Source organism: Carcharhinus amblyrhynchos, chromosome 5 (assembly GCF_965287045.1).
Source record: "Carcharhinus amblyrhynchos chromosome 5, sCarAmb.v2.hapA, whole genome shotgun sequence".
Taxonomy (NCBI): Eukaryota; Metazoa; Chordata; class Chondrichthyes; order Carcharhiniformes; family Carcharhinidae; genus Carcharhinus; species Carcharhinus amblyrhynchos.
Genome location: NC_137328.1, coordinates 83,558,581 through 83,578,840, shown reverse-complemented (window position 1 = coordinate 83,578,840; position 20,260 = coordinate 83,558,581). Strand labels below are relative to the sequence as shown.

General features: G+C 38.5%; 2 protein-coding genes across 4 annotated transcripts in view; one reads left to right on the top strand and one right to left on the bottom strand.

Annotated features, from left to right (window-relative positions):
- fam81b (family with sequence similarity 81 member B) overlaps positions 1-1,378 on the top strand; it is a 35,230-nt gene extending 33,852 nt beyond the window's left edge. The window contains exon 9 of the mRNA XM_080189109.1: positions 506-1,378. Coding sequence (XP_080045235.1) covers positions 506-642 — 137 coding nt within the window. The 3' untranslated portion in view covers positions 643-1,378. The remainder of the gene's footprint in view (positions 1-505) is intronic.
- A 6,434-nt stretch (positions 1,379-7,812) lies between these two features.
- The window catches only part of skic3 (SKI3 subunit of superkiller complex), a 102,437-nt gene continuing 89,989 nt past the window's right edge, over positions 7,813-20,260 (bottom strand). For 2 of the 3 annotated variants that reach the window (XM_080189107.1, XM_080189106.1), the window contains exons 33-41: positions 19,606-19,659; positions 19,333-19,444; positions 17,007-17,135; positions 16,300-16,424; positions 15,216-15,374; positions 13,687-13,839; positions 11,124-11,254; positions 9,880-10,003; positions 7,813-8,595 (exon numbers count right to left, since the gene is read on the bottom strand). In XM_080189107.1, coding sequence (XP_080045233.1) covers positions 8,518-8,595; positions 9,880-10,003; positions 11,124-11,254; positions 13,687-13,839; positions 15,216-15,374; positions 16,300-16,424; positions 17,007-17,135; positions 19,333-19,444; positions 19,606-19,659 — 1,065 coding nt within the window. In that variant the 3' untranslated portion in view covers positions 7,813-8,517. The remainder of the gene's footprint in view (positions 8,596-9,879; positions 10,004-11,123; positions 11,255-13,686; positions 13,840-15,215; positions 15,375-16,299; positions 16,425-17,006; positions 17,136-19,332; positions 19,445-19,605; positions 19,660-20,260) is intronic. The other variant, XM_080189108.1, reaches the window with a different exon arrangement.

The window sequence follows — 20,260 nt, the reverse complement described above, 5'->3', positions numbered from 1 at the left end:
CCCTCCAGCAACATCTGGATGAGATCTGATTTGATAGATGAATTTAATCACATCATTCCTATATACAATTCCAAAACAAAATCAAGATAGAACCTTTAATTCCACCTAATTGTCCATTTATGCATTATTCAGAATAATTACATAAAGTTGTCACACCTTAAATGCAGAACTAAAATTTAATAGTTGATTTAATAGTTTCTCTCATTAAAGGAGTATGCTTTAAACACTATGTTCCAATAATGTTTTTCTACTTTGGCCTAATACCGTCATTATAGCATGCTTTACATGGATGATGAAGCAGAAGCAAAATGTTGATGACACAGTTGTCTTTCACACGGCTATTTGGTGTAGATTATAACTTTAACAAAGGTTGCATTTTACAATTGGTGTAAGTTTAACATGTGTCCTCAATATTATATCATTTGTTTTTATACTGATGGAAAATTAAACAAATGCATTTTAGATTAACTATTTCGAAATTTGAATTGCAATTTTTTGTTAACAGGATTTCAATCCATTAAGGAATCAATCAATTCACTGAATAAGATCAGTGATAAGAAGATAGAAATTGATAAAGAGAAAGTCCAGAAAGACTTGAAACAAATCAGAAGACAGATAGTTGATCTTAAAAGCTATCCATAAAATTCCTAACAAGATAGTTGTAAGCAAATGTAGATAGACACCACTTTAGGGATTCAATCACACATTAATCCTGCAACTATTGGTTTATACTTCTCTGAGCTCCAATATAGGATTATGGTTTTAAATTCATGACATGAAGTGGTTACGATTGTCTCCCTCTAACGGAAGTGACAACTGCTAATTCTCATCTAATATCAATGATGTCAGTGATCATCCTATTTGAAAAGATGCAGAATGCTTTTGGCTACAGATTTACAAGTCACTTAAAGGGTAACTGTGATCGTTAGAATTTTTTTGGAATTGGGAAGATTTTTGATATTTGTCCCTAAAATTAAAACAAAGGTGTATTACCCTAGAAAATAGTAATCTGTGATCAATATTTAACCAAATCAATTAAGTTCTAGAGGATCTCTCTGTGCAGAAGGAGGCCATTTGGCCCATCAAATCTGCACTGACTCTCTGAAAGAATACCTTGCCCTTGCTCAGGCCCAGGTCCTTCCATTGAAAGACAGCCCTCAGGTAACAGTTATTATTGAAACCACTTGGTTGAACTAATGAGATTGCATTCTTGCAAGAATACATTCGAGACATGGGAAATGCAAAATGGGGCTGAAACCGCAATAAGATTAAATGATGAAAAAGTTGGAAATATTGGAAAAATGATTTCCCTTGGTGTTTACCTAGAATTTATGTGAGTAAGATCAAATCAGAAAATGTTCAGTGGCATTTAAATAAATATTTTTAAGTGATTATCCATACATTGTTGTTTATTGTGTCTATCAAATAAAATGCAGAACTTCTGCTTGATGACTATGCCCACTTACCTCATGTATTTAATTGTTTCTATAATTTTAATAAAATAATCAGTGCTAATATCTAAAATTGTAGTTCAGTTAACAAACTTTCAAAAAGTTTTTTCTACATTTTTTAAAAAATTAGCTCATTTTGTTGTGGTTTTATTGGCTGTTTTCACTGTTACTGTGGTTTCCTCCACATTAGTATTTCAAGGTTATTTGTTCAGGAATAGTGTTGGGAAATTGCAATCTCCATCACAAGTAGAAACAAGTTCAATCAGAACTGTTTGATTGAAAGTGCTGGTGTATTGATCTGGCAGGTGGTAAGTGACATGCAAACCAAATCTCAAAGGGAAACCTGGCAAGCTGTCCCAACAGTTTTCTATTTGCATTTCTTCATGAGAAGATGCATGTATGCAAATTTGGAGTCACAATTTTCAGTAAGACCTTTGGAGATTTTAAATATTTATTAACAAAAACATCTTAAACACACAAACAGTTAAAATTAGTCTTGCTGCACATTCCCTCAAAGATTCCTACTCAGTTAGACTCCTTTAGGCAACAACCCTTACAGATATTTAATCTATTGAAAAATTTCAGTGACATTATCATGAGGCAGTCCCACTGTTGCTGGAGGGGAGGTATTCTGTCATTCGCATTCTGCTGTGCAAATTGCAAAACCTTTAAATTAAAACCCAGCTTTCTGGCAAAACAGGCACCGTTTTGGGTTGCTGAAGACTGCTTCACTTTGGTTTTTCAAGTTCTGAACCAGCACAGAACACAATCCAGCATGTCTTATGTGACCGCTCTCAACCTCTCAATTAAATAATTTTCCTTCTTTCATCCTGTCTTTATCCTTCTTTAAAATTTACCTTTCCCAGAACAGAAAGGTATTTTATGTTCTCTTTATGGTGACCGCTTTTGGGTAAAAAATAAAACTGAATAATTTTGCCTTTTTTTTAATTTATGACCTTGTCCCAGTTGTAAGCACTTTTTTTTCCCTTTGAAGTTTAACAACTGAATACGATTTTTCTTTTATCTCTGAATGTAAATTTCTACCCATGTGTTATTTACTTATAGTACATCAAACTTGGCCATATTCACTTCAAATGCATGTCTTTCACACCTCTTTGATGTCCTAAATCAGACTTATTGGACATGTGACCCTCTATGTGACTCCATTTTTCAAAATCCCAGTCAAATAAGTAAGTTCCAATGGGAGATTCTGCATGGAGCTGCTCCTCCAATTACTATTTCTTTCCTGCATTTGCTGTTGATGGTGGGTCTATCATCAGCACCTGTGGAGAGAAAATTTGATTGGAGGAACACGTCAGCACATTTGGAGCCCAGGAGTTGAGGGCTGGATGGTTGTGGGCAGGGCAGGATGCCAAGGGCCGTAGAGGCTAGGAACTAAGAGGCCTGGATCCCAGGAGCAGGGGTCAGGGAGCCCTGGAGCAGAACTGCCAAGTGGGTTCCAGGCATGCAGAGTGGAGCATGAGATAGCTGAGCAGGGCTTACAGGTGTCTGAGTGGGTAAAGAGAGTGTGAGGGCTAAGAGTGTTTGAGAGGGGCGAGAGATCAGTCAAACCTTTATTAAATAATGGAGTTTGCTACCAAAAACAAGGCTGCAACAGGTTACATGATTACAAATTGGCTACAGTTCTGGAAATTTCCAATAGTAATTCCAGAACTCAACTCGCATCCTTGTGGCATCTTGCACCTAGCAATCAAAACTTCTACCTCAGAAGCATTAACAGCCATCATCTATCTCCCAAGGTAAATAAGAACATAAGAAATAGGAGCAGGAGTAGGCCATCTAGCCCTTCGAGCTGCCCCGCCATTCAATAAGATCATGGCTGATCTGTCGTGGCTCAGTTCCACATTCCCGCCCTCTCCCCATAACCCTTAATCCCCTCGCTTATCAAAAACCCATCAACCCGCGTCTTAAAAATATTTAGCAAGGCAGCCTCCACCAGTTCAACGGGCAGAGAATTCCAGAGATTCACCACCCTTTGAGTGAAGAAGTTCCTCCTCAACTCCGTTCTAAACCGACCCCCTTTATCTTGAGGCTGTGCCCCCTAGTCCTACTGTACTTTCTGAGCGGGAAGAGTCTCTCCACCTCTATCCTATCCATCCCATTCATCATCTTATATGTCTCAATGAGATCTTCCCTCATTCTTCTAAACTCTAACAAGTACAAGCCTAGTTTATTCAGCCTTTCCTCATAGCTCAACCCCCTCAACTCCGGTATCAGCCTAGTAAACCTCCTCTGCATTCCCTCCAAGGCCAAAATATCCTTGCGTAAGTGCGGCGACCAAAACTGCACACAGTACTCCAGCTGCGGCCTCACCAATGCCCTATACAGCTGCAGCAAGACCTCCCTACTTTTATATTCAATCCCCCTCGCTATGAAGGCCAGTATCCCACTCGCCTTCCTGACCACCTGCTGCACCTGCAGGCTGGGTTTTTGCGACTCATGCACAAGGACCCCGAGGTCCCTCTGCACTGTCGCGTGGTGCAGGAGGAGGCGTTAGCAATTCTAGAAAGTTTGAAAATAGATAAGTCCCCTGGGCCGGATGGGATTTATCCTAGGATTCGCTGGGAAGCTAGGGAGGAGATTGCAGAGGCTTTGGCTTTGAGCTTTATGTCATCATTGTCTACAGGTATAGTGCCGGAAGACTGGAGGATAACAAATGTTGTCCCCTTGTTCAAGAAGGGGAGTAGAGACCATCCTGGAAATCATAGACTGGTGAGCCTTACTTCTGTTGTGGGCAAAGTTTTGGAAAGGATTATAAGAGATAGGATTTATAATTAGCTAGAGAGAAATAATTTGATTAGGGATAGGCAACACGGTTTTGTAAAGGGTAGGTTGTGCCTCACAAACCTTATCGAGTTTTTTGAGAAGGTGACCAAAGAGGTGGATAAGGGTAAGGCAGTTGACATGGTGTATATGGATTTTAGCAAAGTGTTTGATAAGGTTCCCCATGGTAAGCTATGGCAGAAAATACGGATGCATGGGATTGAGGGTGATTTAGCAGTTTGGATCTGGAATTGGCTAGCTGATAGAAGACAGAGGGTGGTGGTTGATGGGAAATGTTCAACCTGGAGTTCACTTACTAGTGGTGTACCGCAGGGATCTGTTTTGGGGGCCACTGCTGTTTGTCATTTTTATAAATGACCTGAATGAGGGTGTAGAAGGATGGGTTAGTAAATTTGCAGATGACATTAAAGTCAGAGGAGTTGTAGACAGTGTGGATGGATGTTACAGTTTGCAGAGGGACATAGATAAGCCGCAGAGCTGGGCTGAGAGGTAGCAAATGGAGTTTAATGCAGAAAAGTGTGAGGTGATTCACTTTGGAAGGAGTAACAGGATTACAGCATATTGGGTTAATGGAAAGACTCTTGGTAGTGTGCATGAGCAGAGAGATCTCAATGTACATGTGCCTAGATCCCTGAAAGTTAGCACTTAGGTTGACAGGATTGTTAAGAAGGCATAAAGCATGTTTTTATTGGCAGTGGGATTGAGTTTCGGAACCGTGAGATCATGTTGCAGCTGTAAAAAACTCTGCTGCGGCTGCACTTGGAGTATTGCGTACAGTTCTGGTTGCCGCATTATAAGAAAGATGTGGAAAAATTGGAAAGGAGATTTACCAGGATGTTGCCTGGTATGGTGGGAAGGTCTTATGAGGAAAGGCTGAGGGACTTGAGGTTGTTTTCGTTAGAGAGAAGGTGGTTAAGGGGTGAGTTAATTGAGGCATACAAGATGATCAGAGGATTAGATAGGGTGGATAGTGAGAGCCTTTTTCCTCGGGTGGTGATGGCTAACACAAGGGGACGTAGAATAGGACAGATGTCAGAGATGGTTCTTTACTCAGAGGGTAATAAGGGCATGGAATGTCCTGCCTGCAGCAGTAGTGGACTTGCCAACTTTAATGGCATTCAAGTGGTCATTGGTAGACATATGGAGAATATTGGAATAGTTTAGGTTACAGGGTCATAAGATTGGTTCCACTGGTCGGTGCAACATCAAGGGCCGAAGGGCCTGTACTGCGCTGTAATGTTCTCTTGTTTAAAGAAAGAACTCTACGGATTATTGGATATTGTATCTTAGCGAGAAGCTTCATAGGCCTTATCAAGGTAGCAACTCAGATCCATCCTCTGTAAAGGGATGCAAGAGGCTGAAAATGACAAAGATCTTTACTTTAGATGGATCCAAACAAACTGCAACGACAAGAGCTGTCCACTTCAGGGTCATTGCTGTTCTTTATGGTTGAAATATTTATTTGCTGAGTAGAATAACAGTTCCCCCCCTCCCCCCCAGTGTATTATGAAATCATTTTCTGTAATCAAATTAAATGTGATCATGGGTGTAAGTAAACTAACCCTATTAAGTGTAACAACCTTTTGAGTGAATCATCAATTTTTTTTCTCCTGTAATTCATAGGTCAAAACTACAAGCCAAGGGCTTTAAAAACAAAAGGCTTATATTGACAATCTGTTTTCTTTCTGACTCAGGCTATTGAGAGCAAAGTCATTAATACTATTGTGCAGTATGTTTCTCAGAATTTCTATCACCACTGGATTAACCTACAGAAATAGAAAAAGGAAGAATGAGGCTGATTAGGAATCAGATAGGAGATTAGAACATCAGTGAGGTATTAAATGAATATTTTGGCAGGATTTTCTTCCATCATAAAGACAGCTGCAAAATCATAGTGAAAGAGGAAGTAGTGGTCCTCCATCAGGATGATTCATTTGTGGGACATGGGTGTTGTTAGCAGGTCAGCATTTATTGCCCACCACTTGTTGTCCTTGAAGGTGACGGTGCAGTCCATGTGCTGAGGGTTGACCTACAATGCTGTTAGGGAGGGAATTCCAGGATTTTGACAGAGTGATATATTGCCAAGTCAGGATGGTGAGTGGCTTGGAGAGGAACTTGTAGGTGGCAGTGTTTCCATATATCTGCTGCCTTTGCACTTCTAAATGGAAGTGGTCATGGGTTTGGAAGGTGCCATCTAAGGATCTTTGGTGAATTGCTGCAGTACATCTTGTAGATAAATGTTGCGACTGAGTGTTGGTGGTGCCAAATCAAGCACACTGCTTTGTCCTGGATGGTGTCAAGCTTCTTGAGTGTTGTTGGAGCTGCACCCATCCAAGCCAATGGGGAGTATTCCATCACTCTTCTGCCTTGTAGATGATAGGCAGGCTTTTAGGAGTCAGGAGGTGAATTACTCACCGCTGTATTCCTAAGCTCCGATCTGCTCTTATAACCATTATGTTAATGTTGTGAGTCCAGTTGAATTTCTGGTCAATGGTAACCCCAAAATGTTGACAGTGGGGGGATTCAGTGATGTAACACCATTGAATGTCAAGAGTCAGTGGTTAGAGTGTTTCTTATTGTGATGGTCATTACATAGCTTTTCTATAGTGCAAATGTGACTTGCCACTTGTCAGTCCAAGCCTGGATATTGCCCAGATTTTGTTGCATTTTAACATGGACTGCTTCAGTAGCTGAGGAGCCACAAATGGTGCTGAACATTGCACGATCATCTGCACTTTTGACCTTATGATAGAGGGAAGGTCATTGATGAAGTAGCTGAAGATTGGGCCTAGGACACTACCCTGAGGGACTCCTGCAGAGATGTCCTGGTGCTGAGATGACTGACCCTCCACAACCATCTTCCTACGTACCAGGTATGGCTCTAACCAAAGAAGTGTCTGCCCCCTGATACCCATGGGCTCCTTGATGCCACACTTGTTCAAATGTGGCCTTGATGGCAATGGCTGTCACTCATCTCACCTCTGGATTTCAACTCTTTCATCCACAGTTGAACCAAGGCTGTAATGAAGTCTGGAGCTGAGTGACCCTGGCAAAACCCAAAATGGATGTCACTGAGCAGGTTCTTGCTGAGTAGGTGCTGCTTGATAGCACTATTGATGACTCTTTCCATCACTTTACTGTTGATTGAAAGTAGACTGGGTGGTACTTAGACTCATTACATCACTAAATTTACCTGTGGCACAGATAAGCTTTAGCTCAACAGGCTGGTGTGGGGCAAGTGCCCTTATAATAGTTGTGAGGCTCTTCAATTACCATGCAGGTGAAAGTAATTCAATTTATTCAAAGCAAGCTATATATAAAAAGGAGGACAACAAAGACTTCTATACTCAATACAAGAGGGTCAACTGCTAGAGCGCAACTGATCTCCAACCACTGTCCTTTAATCACTGCACTGTGACCCTGGATTCACACTCCATCTCCACAGAACATGGGTTTGACTTGCATTCAGAGTAGAACTTCATTGTTACTCAAAAGCCCTTTGAATTTTTATTCGATCAACATGATGCAAAGCTGTAGGGAAGAAGCATCACTGAAATATTTTCCCAATAAGATCACTCTTTAAAAGTAATGAAGGATTCCTATAGATCAAGGTTTTTTTTATTGAAGCAGCATTTTTGAAGATTTGAGTTCAATACAGAATTTACACATTTGCTATTGTATAGTATATCTGACTTACTTGAATAATTTGATGTAAAGCACAAATAATATTTGTCCTAAACAACCAAATCCATTATAGAGGTTGCATTATGTTGCATGCATCATAAAAGTAATCAACAATTCTGTGAAGCTTAATAAACTCAAATATGCAACAAAATATTTTTACCTACAACTGCAGGTTTCAATAGGAAATCATGATGCGAATTCATGTGACATTACACCTTTGCAACAAATGTTCAAACATGATTGTTTCTTTGTGATTTATACTGCAATACTACAGATCACTGGTCAAGTTAAAAATAAACCATTCAGTTAAAAATAGAGGAATCAGCATGCTTCCCAGTCATGATGGCATTTTTGAATTTTTACCTTTTAAGATGCAAAATACAGGGAAATATGATGGTAGCAGAAAACATTTAGATCTACATATTAGCATTAAGAAAAACTCAAAGTGCTTCAAAAAACCAGCTATATATAGCTACTGCTATTTGACAACCAGAAGTCTAAGTGATATTGGTGGCCACATGCAATTACTATGCATGACTTTATTCTGCATGCATTTGAATTCAGATCCTCATTTTTGTTATGATGATGCAAGAAGTTTCTTGTACAGCTCTTCCATTCTGAAATCTTCTTTCAGTTTGGCATTTTGAAGTAAAACCTAGAAATATAGTAAATTCATTTGAAACAAACAATTTTGAGAAGTGAACATAATTTGTAATCTGAGTTTATCTGGCAAATATCTGATCCATTAAGATCAGCAAAGTCTCAGTTTTCAAATGTAGTTTGTGTAAAATCAGCTAAGCTCAGTCAAATCAGTGATTAGCTTACCACAACTGACTTCAGGGCCTGCTGGGGCTTTGGGAGATTGAAACAAAAAGATTCACAATACTGCCCGTGATTAGGATTCAACAATTCTGCTGCAAGTGTGGGACTGTTGTTGAAAACTAGTTTGCCTTGCCTGCATTGCTCCAATAGCTGGTTGACATACAAACATTACTTATTACAATCTATGTCTTTTCTGCTGGGAATGAAGAGGATGTACTGGCCAAAATTACTGGAGTAGCCCAAGACTGTTTGAAGACATATCCTAAACCCTGCAAGGGAAGGGGAGTGTCCAAGTTGAATTTGTGATGGAAGTTGCACATTACTGCTCCAGATTCCACCTCAAATTCCTGCCTCCTCTGGACTAGCCAGCCACTTTTTGCTCTGCTTGCATGAATTTCATTTCCACTATGTCCAAAGTATTTCATGTAGATCTAGGAAACATTACTTCCTTTGTTTGATGGAGATCTTGTGTGTAAAAATGGTCAGCATTAGAACTGGCTAAAGTTAGTAGCAATTTCCACAGTCAAAGTTGTAGATTCAAGTCTCACTCACGGATTTCAGCATGTAACCAAATCTGATAGTTTAATACAATATCAAGTGCAGTGTCAAAGGGAATACCTTTTAGATGTTAAACCAAGAGCCATGAATTAGTACTCTTTTGCCCTGGCCATTTTTGAAGACGCGGCTGAGACAATGGAAATTTTAAACAGGAATGATGGAAAGTCATCATGAAACTACTACCAACATAACCAAAGAGAGTTATACAGTTTTATAGCACACAAAGATACTCTTCAGCCCATCATGTCTGTACTTGCCATCAAGCACCTGTCCAATCTAATCCCATTTTCCAGCACTTGGTCCGAATACTAGAATGTTTCAACTGCTCATCTAAATGCTGAGGGTTCCCACTTCTACCATCCTTTCTGGCAGTAAGTGCCAGATTCCCACCACCCTCAGTTTTCCTTCAAATCCACTTTGAGTAGTGCTAACCACTGTGCCATTGTGCCTCCACTATTGCAGAGTTGCAGAATGAAAAGGCTAGCTTCACCTGTTGCTCAAACAGTTTAGATATCAGGTAGACTGGACCTTTTTCAGGTATAAAGGTGCAAAATCTTACTGTGATAAGTTCATCATCATTTTTGGCCCACAAATGCCGGAGGAGGTACCAACGTGCAACCGATGCAATGCTCTCTGTGTAACCAGGTTGATATACCACTCTCTCCAGCAGCCGTCGTGTTTCCCTGTAGGACAGACACAAGGAAATTGAATTAATTTGTCCCAATTAGCCTTTAAAGCCCTTTGAGGTTTAGAAGTCAAGTCAAAGTGTTAGAGTCCAAAGACTGATTATCTTTTCTGCTATCAGCTCCATCCAAACTTCATCACATCATCACAAGTTAGTCTCTCCTCCAACTCCTCTAGGAGTTCCTCCTTGTTCATACTTTTACTGTTCTTTTGTGTCTCTATTTCTTATGTTCCTTCCTCTAAAATCCTCAACCTCCATCTTCACATTCAACTACATCGAATTTCCACAAAATATTGTTCCTTCTTTCCTCCAGTCCACCTGTGAACTAAGCATACCTTCAACAATTCCAACTATTATTTCAGCTCCCTTACCTTTTCTCTTCAGAATTCCCCACCCTTTTATTATCCCTATATCTCTCCTTTCATGTGAAGTCTCCTACCCACATTCCTTTTGACTTTGCCGACTCTAATTTTGACAGGGTCACCTGACAACTTGACTACATCTTGCACCGCACACCTCTTCATTTTTTTTCAAACTCTTTCAACAGTTGTCCATTAAAAAAATAAATTCAGATTTCCAGCATCTGCACTATTTTGCTTTTATAATCTATTAATAAATCTTTCCACCAAATAACTTGCAACCTCACTTAAAGAACCCCAACTATCTAGCCTTTGGTTCTCCATTCAACATGACACTTCTGCAGTTGTTGATTTGCTCAACTACATCTTTCCTTCTACTTAAGAACACAACAGTTCCAGCAAAAATCATACTATCTCTGAATCCTGTCAATCCCTAAGTAAAGCCTCATCTCAGCACCCCAATGTGAGAGGCACAGACATTAATGCATCTGTAGCTCAAGTGGTTTGAATTAGTTATTTGATCTGATTTGACTACATTAAGTTCTGCCTTAAATAAAACAGAAAATGTTGGAAACACAGCAAGAGGCATCTACGGAGGGAGAAACCAGGTTTATGTTTCAGATTGATGACCTTACATTAGAACTTTCAAAATCTGTCTTGCTGTCCTCTACTAGAGACGCCACTTCTGTTGCATGTTTCAGTGCATAATTTGACATTTTGAAAGTATTTGCAGCAGTAAACATACAAGTATAACATTACCTTGCTCCCATTTTAACTATAAATTGCAGGAGTGCTTGAAACAGACCAGCAAGAGGACAGAAACAGATCTTTTGAGCTTCACCGGTTGCTTCTTTGACTAGTGATATCCATCGATTGTTCTGAAATTTAATCTAAAAAAAGTGCAAGTATAAAATTTTTACACAATATTGTTCAATCGGGTATAATATACTTCATGCTGAACCTATTGAAAGGAGTAAGATCTACCCTCTTAAAATTGTGCTAAGTTTGTTTGAAACTTATATCAAAACCCATCACAAATAAAATTTCACCAACCAGACAATAATTGCAAGTCTAATTAACTTTAATTGGAAGAGGGGAAAACTGGTGGCACTCACCTTATGAGATAATCACTAATTTTCAACTTTTCAGAACTACTTTAGTCATGTATTAGTTATCTTACCTTCTTTCCCTTCCCTGTCAACAAATTTATTCAGTCACAAAACTATATTGGATATTAGAGGTTAACCAGTTCATGTTCTGAAAAATCTTAAGAGGTGGCAAGTATTTACATACTTTATCATATCAGATAAGATTCTCAAAATCAATGTAGTAAGTAATCAGTTGTCCTGAATACTTTATGCATGGAAATCCTCAGATTAAGTCAATTTGTAATGCAGAAAAGCATTATGAAAAAGGTACTAGTTCTTGCTGGATCCAAATTTTGATAAATTAGCATGTAAACTTTAATTTACTGTGTATGCCTTCAAATCAAAAGATGATGGGCTGGTCACAGCATGGGAAAGGTGTAGTACTTTTTAAAGAATTTATTTTGGCCTCGTACTACAGCTTCATCTCAAAATTAAGTATCATTCTGCTCTTTTAAAGATATAATTTCCTCTGATCATTGTGACAAGTAAACATTGAATTAGTCAATAGCAACTGCCATGGTAAATGTGCGGGGTTAATGGAATAAGGCAAGGCCAATGGGCCTGGGTAAGATGCTCTTTTGGACACTGGTGCAGACACAATGGGCTGAATGGTTCCTTCTGTACTATAGGGATTCTATTCTATTCTAGAAATGATAGGCCAATGATATTTTATGATTGAACAAAAACAGCAACCAATTATACTATAATATTTTCAAAGGAAAGCTTCAAGTTAAATGATTAATTTACCCATTTTTGTTAAAGGGTTACTTCGAGAATGGCGGGTCTGTCAGACATCATAACATTATCAAGCATGAAACAACCATATTTTGTGATTACACTTCCAGATATTCAAAACGTCAGGAGACAATGATAAAACCCTAAAACTGAGAGAAGGAATTAGCATTTGCATTTTCATTTTTCCAACTTGCATACATCAATTACACTGGGTTACTAATTAGGTGGTGAGCACAGGTATTGTGACACAAGGACACCTTCATTCAAGCACTGACCTCCAGAGAGGGGAATGATGATGGTCAATGATGGACATAGTTATCAGGGTACAGGGCATTGTTACTGATGATTATTTTAAAATATGCTCATTTAAAACAAACAAATTTCGTAACTTGGTGTGACAATCAATGGAGATACTCAAGTATTCTCATTGTTAATATGTGGTCCTTGGGAAAAACAAATCTGAATATAATGACATTTTGTAATGACGGGAAAATGAATTTGTGGCACTAAAACAGATGACGAGTTGCTATGCTGTAATGGAAAGAATTGCTTTTCCAGAATCTACCTTTTCCCCTGGAGTCAGGGCGGGAGCTAATGTAGGGAACAGACAATGTCCTCCAGCATGTAGTAGGGCAAGATTGAGGGAGGAAGCAGAGCGTGGGATTGAGAGAGGGAGTTGCGAGAGAGGGACAGACATGGAAAACATGCACCTGAATTACTTGCAGTTTCAGCAAAACACCCCAGTTCACCTCTTCATGTGGAGGAAAACAAAGTTGCAGTCATCCACCCAAGCCTTTTTAACATTGCCTCTAGAACTGCTGCACTGCTACAGATGGAAGAGCAGGTTTACATTCCATCCCCAGTAGATGGAGGGAAAATATAGGATGGAAAATAAAATGACAATATTTGGGTGACAAAAAGGAACGTTTTCCACCTGGGTATGAAATAACCAAACAATTCTCTCGAATAGTCATACAACAACAACATTTTCAACTGTTTTATTTTCCAGAATAAACATTCATAATTTTCTTTACTGACAGCAAAAATTGGACTTAGCTGCACTTCATTGATGTACACATCAATTCACAGAAGAACATATTTAATGCATTTTAAAATCCTGCAATTAATTTATTAAATGAACTGATGCTACCCCAGGACAGAAACAAGCATTTTCACAAAGTCCTATTATATCCTGAAATCTAGGAAGAGTAGAAAACATCCAAACTGGCTTTAAAATTAGAAACGATCTAGAAAGCTCAAATATTCTACTCAAGCACTATCTAGCAGCAAGAATCAAGCGTCTAACCCCAAGACTCAGAGTGCAGTAACAAATGGGGTTTAAACATATTTGTACAAAAGAAAACCTTCACTTGCAGTATTTGTACCACACCAAAAATCAAAAATTTAATATTTACAGTTGCAGTTAATCAAATCCTTACCTTACTGAGTGAAAGTGCAAGGAGTGCTAATCGGAGCAGACTTGACAACTTGCCATTCATATTGCCTTTCTGAGAAGATAATTGCAATCCTTGTCTATAGCACATCTCTGCGGCCACCATCAAACCCTGAGATTTATATATTTCTGCCAGCCACTAGAGGGAACCAGAGATTAAAAGATGAATGTAAATTGTTTAATGTAGTAATCTGACTGGGTGATGACGACTCAGTAATAGAAGACAATGTTTTGTATTTCAGAAACCAGTTTAGCACAACATAATGGCAGAAATATATCTGTATGATTAAAACAGGCATCTGAATCTGTATGTCTTTAAAGGAGTGTTTCAATGATGTGGCAATGCCAGCATTGGATGGGGAGGGAACAGTAAGAAGTCTTAATGCCAGGTTGAAATTCAACAGATTCATTTGGTATCATGAGTTTTTGGAGCGCTGCTCCTTCATCAGGTGAGCAACAAGCTTTGTCAAGTCTTCACCACTCACCTGATGAGAGAGCAGCACTCTGAAAGCTCATGATACCAAATAAACCTGTTAGGCTTTAACCTGGTGTTGTGAGACTTACTGTTTCAATGATAGATTTTTGCAGTGAAATTCACAGTATGAATTTCCTATGATTTCTATTAAAATACAACTTAAATTCTCCAACATTAGAATTCTTGATAATAAATAAACCAAGAAATTCCACCTTTAATCCTCATTAAACAAGAGATTCAAAAAGTCAAGCTGAAGAGATTGTTAAATCTGTCAGACTTCCCTTGACATCAGTGGTGAGCACCCTTGTTTTGCTGCTGACTGTAAAATTCTGATCTGAAATCAGTGTTATAGAAGCAGGCAAGATTTCAAGATAGCCTCACCTTTAAAATATATGAATCTGAAATAGAAAATCCATATTTGATTTGGAAATGGAAGGCCAAGAAACGTGCCTGTCCAGGAACTCCACTGCTGACCTTGCAAATTTAGTGGGCTGATAGGTGACTCCTTAATCTTCATACAAATCAGGGGAAATTGTGCATTATTAGGGGGAGGTCTTGGATGCCCATCTGCCCAAAGGGACCGCAAACTAATGGAAGTATTTCTAAAAGGCACAATACAGCACATTCACTCTTACATAGAAGATACAGCACAGAAATAGGACATTTAGCAGAACCAGCCCATGCCAATGTTTATGCGCCACTTAGTATTCAGCCCATCTTTTCTCTGCAAGAGAGTAACTTCTAAAATTAAAAAGTTCTAAAATTAAAATTTCTAAAATTGAGTTTAGGTGGTTTTCAATGTTGTTTTATGAAAGAAACCATCAATTGAGTAGAGAATACAAGAAGTTTAAAATTGCTGATGGTTAAGTTCAGGGTGTTTTCACTTAGAATGCAGGAGTCTAATGAACAGAAGAATCTACAGAAAATTTGATGCATTTTTTTTCTAAATTCCTGCCCTGAAACCTAATGCTCAGACAACCATTACAGGAAATCAAACTGGAGGACTATTACAATAAGTCATAACCACAAACCAAACATACATGCCAAGCGGTTACTGATGTAAAGTTTGACATCACAGCCTTCTTCAGCTCTTCTAAAACAGTATCTGGAAGCTGCTGGTTTGAAAGCAAAAGCTGTTCACATTGAACCTGTCTCAGTAATAGGAAGACCATCGGGTGGTCTGGCTGTCTCTTTAGAACCTAAGATAAAGGAGGAGTCCATCAATTAAAAAAGGTGCTTAGTAATTTTAAGAACATCTTTAAATGATATGCTCCCTCTCTCCCCCCCTTATAAAACCTTCTTTTAATTTATTTGACTAAGGCTTTACTTGCACCTACAAATATCTCCTTCTTTGGGTCAGTATTACATTTTTGTTCAAATGCATTTGTGTTTTCCGTATTTGACGTGGGCATTGCTAGCAAGGCCAGCATTTAGAATCATAGAACCCTACAGAACAGAAGGGGGGGCGGGGGGGCCATTCGACCCATTGAGTTTGCACCAACCACAATCCCACCCAGACTCCATGCATGTATTCCAGCTAATCTCCCTGACACTAAGGGGCAATTTAACACTGCCGATCCACTTAACCCGCATATCTTTGGACTGTGGCAGGAAACTGGAGCACCTGGAGGAAACCCACACAGACATGGGGAGAATGTGCAAACTCCACACAGACAGTGACCCAAGTCCCTGGTGCTGCCCTTGAAAAGGTGGTAATGCCTCTTGAATAACTGCAGTCCTTGTTGAGTAGGTGTACACATAGTTAAGGAGTGTTCCAGGTTTCTGTGAAGTAAGGTGGAATGCTTTCCTACATTAAATGTGCAATGCAAGTTGCTGTGGTTACATTAAATTTTAAAGCATCAGATATTATAGTTGATGATAGGACATTTTCATAAGTCCCTTGATCTAAAACTGCATACCAAAATATTAATTGGTTGCAATAATGTCTCAAATAAATGGTTACCCAGATCACTGTACTCAAAATGACATTTTATAAAATATATTTATTTTCAAATTTAAGTTTTGAAATCTACTGGCCTGAAATTATTAATACAGCCATCACCCTGCAGAACAACACACTGTTGCAGATATATATATGAAACTGCTGTTTGAATTATACAGTACTTTAGTGCAGAAGGCTTCAGCTTCAGAGTGCCTGCCCATTTCTTTTAATCCAGTTGCGGCCTGTTGCAGAGACCAGTTTTCTAGGGATTGAAGATAGAGAGCTGGTATTCTCTTCTCTGTTTCCACTATAAAATAAAACAAATTTCAAAATTATATACGAAAGAGAACACCTCTCCCTAAAAATATACAACAAAAACAAGCATAGCACAAATATCAGATACAACAGTAAGAAGTCTCACAACACCAGGTTAAAGTCCAACAGGTTTATTTGGAATTACGAGTTTATAGAGTGCTGCTCTATCAGGTAATTCCAAATAAACCTGTTGGACTTTAACCTGGTGTTGAGACTTCTTACTGTACCCGTCCAGTCCAACACCAGCATCTCCATATCAGATATAACAGGTTGATGTAGAAGACAAGTGAAAAAATGTACCACCATTTTACATGTCATAACTAGTGACACTAGGGAATCATACAAAAATGACACTGGAGAAGATAGATCCTAATTAAGTTACTGAAAATACGAATAACATTTCAAGAAACAGTAAGCATGGGATAAAAGCACAGTAGACGATTACATGAACGTTGAAGCGATTACATGGATGTGAAGTTCAGCTCAAAGTGTATGGAACACTGAACCAAAGGAATACAAAAAATCTTTACTGGTGTGCTACCAAGCAAACTAAATTGTAAAATGCATCACTTACCTTTTGTTCTGATTGTTGTAACAAACATTTCCTCTAATGCAGTTTGCTTTGGTTTTGTATCTTTTAAATGTGATAATGTTTTTTCCATGTGACAGGCTGCCATTAAAACAGCCCAAACTGCAGGATCATCTGCAAATCAATGTGTATATAAAAGTGTAATTACTCAGTCAAATAATTAACAGAAAACAGCATTCAATATTTTTGTATACTACAACATGCAATGGAGCAGTAGACTTCGAGTTCTAAAAACTAAGTTTTAATACTAAGTTTATTTTTAAAAAAAAGTTTTTTGGTTTTAGAAATCAAAATGTTAACCAAGCTTTTTGAAAAAAAAAACACTGTAGAAGAATCCATATTATTTCAATTTTTTGTTTGATACGTTTCTCAATTGGATATCCTCAGCCTCAGTGGTAGAAATTTGTCCAATCAGGATTTAACAGCAACAACGGTCATGTTGTGCCTTTAAAGTGGTTGAGCAGCCATTTAATGACTAAGGACATTATGTGAGCTGTGCAAAGCAGAAAAAAGAAATTAAGCACAGCAGTGAATGCAAACAAGCCTGACTCACGTTCATGGTTATTTCCGGATTTTAAATGCAGAAACATCAAGGGAACCACAATTCAAGGTTTAAAAAGCATCTTCATTTTTTGCATTTATGGTTTGTACTGACAATTGTATTTAATTCCTTAGTTTGTTATAATCCTCTTTACATGTCTAAAAATTGTAGGGGTAGATGGTGACATAAATGGTAACATCACTGAACTAATAATTCAGAGGAGCAGGCTGCTCTTGGGATATGGGTTTAATAATCAGTAATATAAAATGAGTACGAGCAGCTGTGACAATGGCAACTGTTACTGATTGTCATAAAAGCTCATCTGGATCACTAATCTCCTTTAGAAGAAAATCTGCTATCCTCACCTATCTGGACTACACAAATGTGGTCCTAGCTGGCAGAGTTAAGAGATGCGGATATACTTGCTAAGTTTTCCCAGCATTTTGATTTACAGCAACCGTAGTTATTGGGGATGAGGTTCACAAACCTTGAAAGCAGAACCTCAAGTGGATATGGTGATTTAAAAGAAACTAATAATTATCAATATCAGTCACTGAAGTAGAGGTATTGATCATTGATAGATGATTGAAGAAAAGGGGGTTATGGCAGCAGAACAGGTACATGAATTTAGGACTGCCCTTTGTATAAAAGATAAGCACCAACACAAGCTTTTGGTGCTGAATACCATGTTTCCATGTTGTGACGCCTATGCAATGCTGTGGAATTATGGTTTTAAAAAATAAAGTTAGCCGATAATGGTAATCCATTGTCTCAACTGGTTCAGTTTCAACACTACTTTGTTCAGGGTTGTTGCTCATCAACCAGCATTGGAAGTGTTTAGATAATTATAGCCACATCATGCTTAATAGTGAGTTTGTGGCCAATATCTTCAGTGTCAGGCAGACTGATAACCAATATACAGTCGAAATCTGTACAGATAACAGAACCAAGGATATGGAATTATTGGAACATCTTTGAGACGGATAATCTTCAGATTTACCATTCAGATCCCAAGTTAAAAATATGCAGATTTCTATTTGCAAAGTTGCCTTCCAATAATGAAGGGAGTCTGGGTTTATCTTTATTGAATATTCAACGAGAGTTACAGCTCAAGATGTGCCCTGACAACAAAGCAAAGCAACTATCATATTAAGTAGCTCATGAAGTCAAAGGCCAGTAATATGAAGATTTCAAGACTAACTGGATATACAACAGAGTACCTGAGACTAATAGAAGAGGGGAAGCACAATGGCACTGTGGTTAGCATTGTTGCCTCACTGCGCCAGGGACCCAGGTTCAATTCTGGCCTTGGATGACTGGAATTTGCACGTTCTTCCCATGTCTGCGGAGCTTTCCTCTGAGTGCTCCAGTTCCCGCCCACAGTCCAAAGATGTGCAGATTAGGTGGACTGGCCTTGGTAAACTGCCCCTTAGTGTCCCAAAATGTGTAGCTTAGGGGGATTAGCAGGGTAATTATGTGGTGTTATGAGTATAGGGCATGAGTGAAATGTTCTGTCAGAGAGTCGGTGCAGAATCAATGGGCCAAATGGCCTCATTTTACACTGTAGGGATTCTATGAAGGAAAAGAAAAAACATGGACTCAAACTGTGCTCTAGGGAGCTACTGGCAAAATATTTTGAATTGTTTACAAAAATATACAAAAATATTTTGTAATAGAAAATCTGTCCATTTAACTTAAGGATATTTTAGCACACTGGGGCAAGGGAGAGGTAGGTATTGTTTTAATTTGAAACACGGACTCTATACTTACCTGGATACAGATGGATTGTCTTTTGAATAGTTTTTAATGCATTATCCTTTTTACTGTCAGCTGCATGTTTACCTTCTGCCAACTGATTTACAGCACTGCACAGAAGCGCACTCTAAAGGAAAAAAATAATTTAAGGCACAAAATGCTTAAACCATGAATGTTTTATGTTAAGATGTTTGTAAAGTGCAACTTGTTTTGTAAATTATTATTAGTGATTTTAGCCTGAAAAATATGCAAACAACAGCATAAATTACTACTTTTGCTTACATTTACCTTTGTGTGATGAGAACTTAGAATTTGTGCAATTTTGCCAGCTACTGCTCCAGCCTGAAGAGAAAAATGTTCGAGAAGGTTAAGATACTGTTTCTGATCACACCGCTACACTAAAACTTAAATTCAGATATCTTTTCCTCTACCAAGTGCTTTTCATATAGAAGAACTACTTCATGTAAGTTTATAAAATATTTGCAGAAACAACTCTTATTACAAATGTACTCATGCAGAGTACTAATCTTACAGAATATAATATTCTATTTGAGTTATATTCCAGAGAGGTAGCTGGTGAAGGATGGTACTGGAGCCAATCTTTACACTTTTATAAGCAATTATGTATAGAGTGACACAATTCAAGCATGTGTCTCCTAATCAACTGTTCCAGATTATGCCCATTTGTAGCAGCACAAGTGAATCCCCAGTTAATGCGCACTGTCTGCATACAATTAAACACATTAGGGGTGATTCTCCCATTCTGATCCACTAATTTTTTGGCGGGTTTGGTCAGGAAACACGCGCATGCGCCAATTTGTAGTCAGGACTACGCAGGAAAGTGGCAGGAAGGCCAGGTATGTACTTTAAATATATTTTGAATGTTATTTGCATGTGACTATTGGGCCTGGGTTTGAATTCTCAGGGCCTGATAGCATCTCCC